Genomic DNA, 5,328 nt, shown 5'->3' with positions numbered 1-5,328 from the left:
ATAAGTTCAGGAAATACAAAAACAAACAATAAACAGCCTCTGCCTTCAAAGGCTCCCAACCAGTAACCTCCAGACAGTCCCTGCGCTACGACATGCCCCTCTCTGCCGTCCACCAACGCAGCCCTACCCCACCTGTGAGACCAGCTCAAGTTCCACCCAAGCCCGAGTCCCTCTTGGTCCCCAAGGAACTCCTGCCACTTCTGAAACTTGACTGCACTTGCATCTCTAGGCTCTATGAAGTATATTCATCTCCCTGGCTAGACTTGAGCCTCCTGAAGACAGAGACCAGTTTTAGAATTTTCCAGAAAGAATCCACACCCATGGTTTTTACCAAACCAAGCCCAGGCCAAGCCTGAGCCTTCAACTCGAGGACAGTCTCCACTGCCCAGTGCAGTGCCTGGGCCCCACAGGTGCTTTATAAACTCTGTGGTAGCAAAGTTACAATCAACTCTCCAACGAGCCAACGGGATGGGATGATTTGAAAACTGAGAGAGAAAGAATGATCAAACAAATCTCAGAAGGGGGTTGACTCATGATTTACCTCTTCTCCCCTCTTAGTGGAAACAAAGTCATCCCACCTGCTCTCACTGCCGCCTGGAGGCTTCCAGGGAGGGCTTCCTGTTAACCTTCCCTTCAGCCCCCACAAATATCACCCAGCATTCAAGCCCAGCCTCTCCTCTCTCTGAGCACATTTCCTATTGTCTCTGGAATGATGTCAAGTTTTACCGCAACCCTTAACATTTACTGTAAGTATTATCAGCTTTCTTCTTTTGCCTGGGGCCATTTCCAAACAAGGTCTGGAGCCAGGAGCCCCAGCAGCTGGGCAAACACTCTTTAGGGCTCCTTCCCTCCTGTGGCTCCTGTTTCTCAAACCCTCTTGGACCTGAAGGTCTGGGGGGTCTTCCACAACCCACTTCCCTCTCCTTTGGACTGGAACAGCCAAGCCACGGGCACCTCCCCGACAGATGGAAGAGGAAGCCTGACTGAACCCACTGCCCCAAGGGCAGTGTCTTAGGCAAGGGAGAACTGTCTCTCCTGGATCCTGCTCTGCTGCCACCTCACGTGGCTACAAAATTGGAGGGAACTGTGAACAGAGCGAGGACAGCACAACTTCCCAGGCAACAACACTGCTATTGCCGATATTGTGCCAAGGATGGGAGTGGGAGGACAGAGGGGACACAGACCATGTCATCCTCTCTTCTGTCAACACTTAGCACCCACTTTCCTGACAAATATTCAGCTAGAAAGAATCACTGCAAGGTATAAGGAAATCCAAACGAGAAAAAAAGACTTGAGGAAGAAATAACGCACCAGGGGTGGGGAGGCGGGCAGGAGTACAGGAGGGAACAAGCACTGCTGCCAAGTTATCAGTCACCTTATGTTCTTAAGAGTGCCGCACTTTTGTTTGACCAGTTTTACCTCCCAGATTCCCGTAACACACATGGTCTGATCTGTTACCTAACAGCAAGGCCAGCGTCACCTCACCTGTTCTTGCCCTCTAATGGGAACACTGGCCTGGGACTAACGTGCAGACTGACCGCCGGGCCGAGTACCTGCCCTGAACCATCCCGAGAGATCAGGACCCTCTACCTGGGAACCTCCATCCACTCTTCAAGCCACTCACCGCAGCACCGACAGTCGCAATGAAAGTTCTAGTCTCTTCCGTCCTTCTGTTGCTGCCACTAATGCTGATGTCCAGGGTCTCTAGCAGCCCAAATCCAGGTAAATAAGATTAATTGTCTATGGAGGGGAAAAGGGAGATAAAATGTGGCAAAACGGGCCACACCTGCATCACAATGTAACTACAGGGATTTGGGATGAGTGAGCCTTTCTCAGTGCCATTTACCAAAAGGAGGAACCGTACTTACACCCAAATGGTGATGTGAGGGTTAAATGAGGTATTGTGTGTGAAAGTGTCTGCATCTGTAGCTGGCAAAATATGTATATATAGGTAAATATTAGATGCTCCTTTGCCTTCTCCCCCAACCCCTTTGTGGAAGAGGGATGTATTTCCCCAGGCCCAAACTTGGTGGTGGCGGTGGGAGGGTGTGGAAGGCAACTGTACATTCATAGAAGACAAGAGTCCTTGCTGGTGTTCTTTACAGCACCCCGGACATGCCACCAACACTTTCTAGTGGTATTTAATGGTAATATAATAAACCAGAAAAATCCTACCACCAGGTAGTGTCCATGTTTGCAGCCTTAGCCATACCAAGCCCTGTTGGAAGAGCTCACCTTTTGGGAAGCAGACCTTTGGTTAAGGGTCCAAATCTGCTCCAGTTTTCACTACAGCCAAAGTAGCCCAGCCCTTTGCAGAACAACCACGCAGAAGAGAGCTCATCCCATGTATATTCCTACCTGGGAGTGCCATCTCCCAAGGGCTACTTTGAGGCGAAAACAGCTTTGTTACACACTCAGCATCAACTTGGTCCTGAAATCAGGAGTTCATCCTACTCCACTCCAGTTCCAAACTTCCCTTCCTTTGTAGAGAGAGCTCTCTGGAAGCTGCTGAGCCCCATGGCCCCAGGGCCTGGTCCACCATTCTGGAAGGGAAGGCTTTTCCATCACTAGGACAGACACTGAGGCTGGAGTCCTCAGCCTGGATTCAAAGCTCTAGCCCCCGTCTGCCTCTCCAGCACCTCCTTCTCCACTCACTAACAGATACTCCATGCTGCATTCAAACTAGACCATTTGCTCTTCCCTGAACAGGTCAACTTTGCTCGTCCACCCAGCTCAAAAACCACCTCCTCCCCCAGCTTCCCTCAGTCCCTCCCACAACCAGACTCAATCACCACCACCCCCACCAGGTTTAGCGCCCCCAACCCCGACTCTCTTCTTGCACTTATCACCTTCTGCCTCATACTGGAGGTGTTCCTGGAGGTTCCTCCTACCTCCAGCCCTGCCCTTCCAGACTGCAACCTCCTTAGTGGCACAAACTGGTATAGTGTTTCCATAATCTTCACACTATCGAGCACAGTACTCAGCAAATATTAACTAAGTGAAAGAAAACATCCTCAGGTTTCTGAGTTCAAAATGTTGCCCTCTTAAGACTCTACACCAGGGCTTGATAGCAGCCCTATTGACATTCAGGACTGAAAGTCTTCACTGCGGGAGCTGTTCTGTGCACTGCGAAGTGTTTAGCTGCATCCGCGTGGCCTCTATCCACTAGATGCCAACAGCAGCCTTCCCCTTCCTCACCCCCAACCTGTTATGAAAGCCAAAAATATCTCCAGACATTGCCCAATGTCCCCTGGCAGGGAGCCACCCCCAGCTGAGACCCACTGCCCTATACCAATAGTTCTCCAACCTGACTACACATTTAGACTCCCCTGGACATTGAGACTCAGTCTCAAAGTCAGGGGGACCTAGATCCAAATCCTGGCTCTGCCACTCACCATGCAACCCTAAACAAGTCGCTTCACTTTTTGAGCCTCAGTTTTATCATCTTAAATGAATAAAATACCGCTTCTCACACAGACTCGTGAAGATTGAAGATTAAATGATCTCTAATGTGATCTACAAAGAGTTCAGTAAATGGACTGAATGGAATTTCTAAAGTAGCTCCTAAAGCACAGGCCATGAAACTGGGGAAAGCTCACTGTGTGGCCAGGCAGCGTGATCACAAACCTCATCAGCTGGGTGGTGGCTGGGCTCAAGCCTTGTTCCCCAGCCAGGCAAAGTTTTACAATGTGGGCCTAAGTCTGAGCTAATTAGTGGGTAGAGGAAACGACACACCCTAGACCCCAAAATAATTCTCAAAATAAATCTAATCTTATTTTCTCTCTTAAAATAACCACATACATGCTCAACATGCTTTGTACAGGGGATAGGAAAAAAAAGAAATATATGAGGATATTAGGAAATAAATTACTCATAATAATAATTAATTAATTATAAAATTACTTATAACAATAGGTGAAGTGCTAAGAACTCCTATGTCTCAGGCACTGTTCTAAGCACTTTACACATACTACCTCATTTTTGTCCTCACAGAAATCTATGCATTTTTTTAAATTTTTCTAATTCTTTAGTTTATGGATTTTCAAAAATATTGTAAAAATATTCAGAGTCCCAGTATATCCTTCATCCAGTTTTCTCCAAGTAACTAGATGGGTTACTTGGGTTCAGTACAGGCCAGGCATGGTGGTTCATGCCTATAATCCTAGCACTTAGGGAGGTTGAAGTAGGAGGATCGCTTAAGGCCAGCAGTTCAAAACCAGCCTAAGTAACACAGCAAGATCCTGTCTCTACAAAAAATTTAAATTAGCCAGGTGTGGTGGTGCACCCATGTAGTCCTAGCCACTCAGGAGGCCAAGCCAGGAGGATTGCTTGAGGACAGGAGTTGGAGGTTGCAGTGAGCTGTGATCGAGCCACTGTACTCCAGCCTGGACAGCAAAGTGAGACCCTATCTCAAATAAATAAATAAATAAATAACATCTTATATAATCATAATACGATTATCAAAACCAGGAAATTAGCAGTGATACAATAATATTAACTAATCTACAAATATACAAATTTTGCTAATCATCCACTAATGTCCTTTTTCTGGTCCAGAGGCCATTGTAGGATCCCACGCCGAATAAAAATGTCACATCTCTGCAATGGATGGATCTCTACTGGGTAAAAGAAAAAAAAATGTCATGTCTCCTAAGTCTCCTGCAATCTAGAGTAATTTCTCAGTCTTTCCTTGTCTTTCATGGCCTTGAGGCTTTTGAAGAGTTCTGGTGAGCTGTTTTGTAAGAGGCCCCTCAATTTGGGGTTTTCTGATGTTTCCTCATAATTAAGTTCAGGTTATATATTTTGGGGAAGAATACCACAGAAGTGACATGTCCTCAGTACATCACATTGAGAGGCCTAGGATGTTGATATCTCTCATTACGGGTGGTGTTAACTGTAAGAACTTGGTTAATGTGGTGCCTGCCAGGTTTCTCTTCTGTAAAGTTACTCTTTGTCCCGTTGTAATTAATAAGTACCTTATGGGGAGATACTTTGGGACTATGCAAATAGCCTGTTTCTTCTCATCATACTTTTAACCATTAATTTTTAGAATCCACTGATGATTCTTGCCCACAAACAATTATTACTGTGGCGTTAGCCAAATAATGATTTTCTATTTCCATCATTCCTTCTACATTTATTAATTGGAATTCTGTTATAAGAAAGAGCTTTCGAGACCAGCCTGAGCAAGAGCGAGATCTTGTCTCTACTAAAAATAGAAAGAAATTATTTGGACAACTAAAAATCTATATAGAAAAAATTAGCCGGGCATGGTTGTGCATGTCTGTAGTCCCAGCTACTCGGGAGGCTGAGGCAGTAGGATTGCTC

General features: G+C 46.3%; 1 protein-coding gene across 1 annotated transcript in view; it reads left to right on the top strand.

The window, feature by feature from the left end:
• Positions 1-1,535: 1,535 nt before the first annotated feature.
• Positions 1,536-5,328, top strand: part of CXCL17 (chemokine (C-X-C motif) ligand 17) — a 16,449-nt gene continuing 12,656 nt past the window's right edge. Inside the window, exon 1 of the mRNA XM_012653322.1 lies at positions 1,536-1,722. Coding sequence (XP_012508776.1) covers positions 1,644-1,722 — 79 coding nt within the window. The 5' untranslated portion in view covers positions 1,536-1,643. The remainder of the gene's footprint in view (positions 1,723-5,328) is intronic.

The sequence above is a fragment of the Propithecus coquereli genome, unplaced genomic scaffold, assembly GCF_000956105.1.
Source record: "Propithecus coquereli isolate 6110/MARCELLA unplaced genomic scaffold, Pcoq_1.0 Scaffold42, whole genome shotgun sequence".
Classification (NCBI taxonomy): Eukaryota; Metazoa; Chordata; class Mammalia; order Primates; family Indriidae; genus Propithecus; species Propithecus coquereli.
The sequence above is the reverse complement of the archived record's forward strand: the minus strand, read 5'-3'. Positions and strand labels throughout refer to the sequence as shown.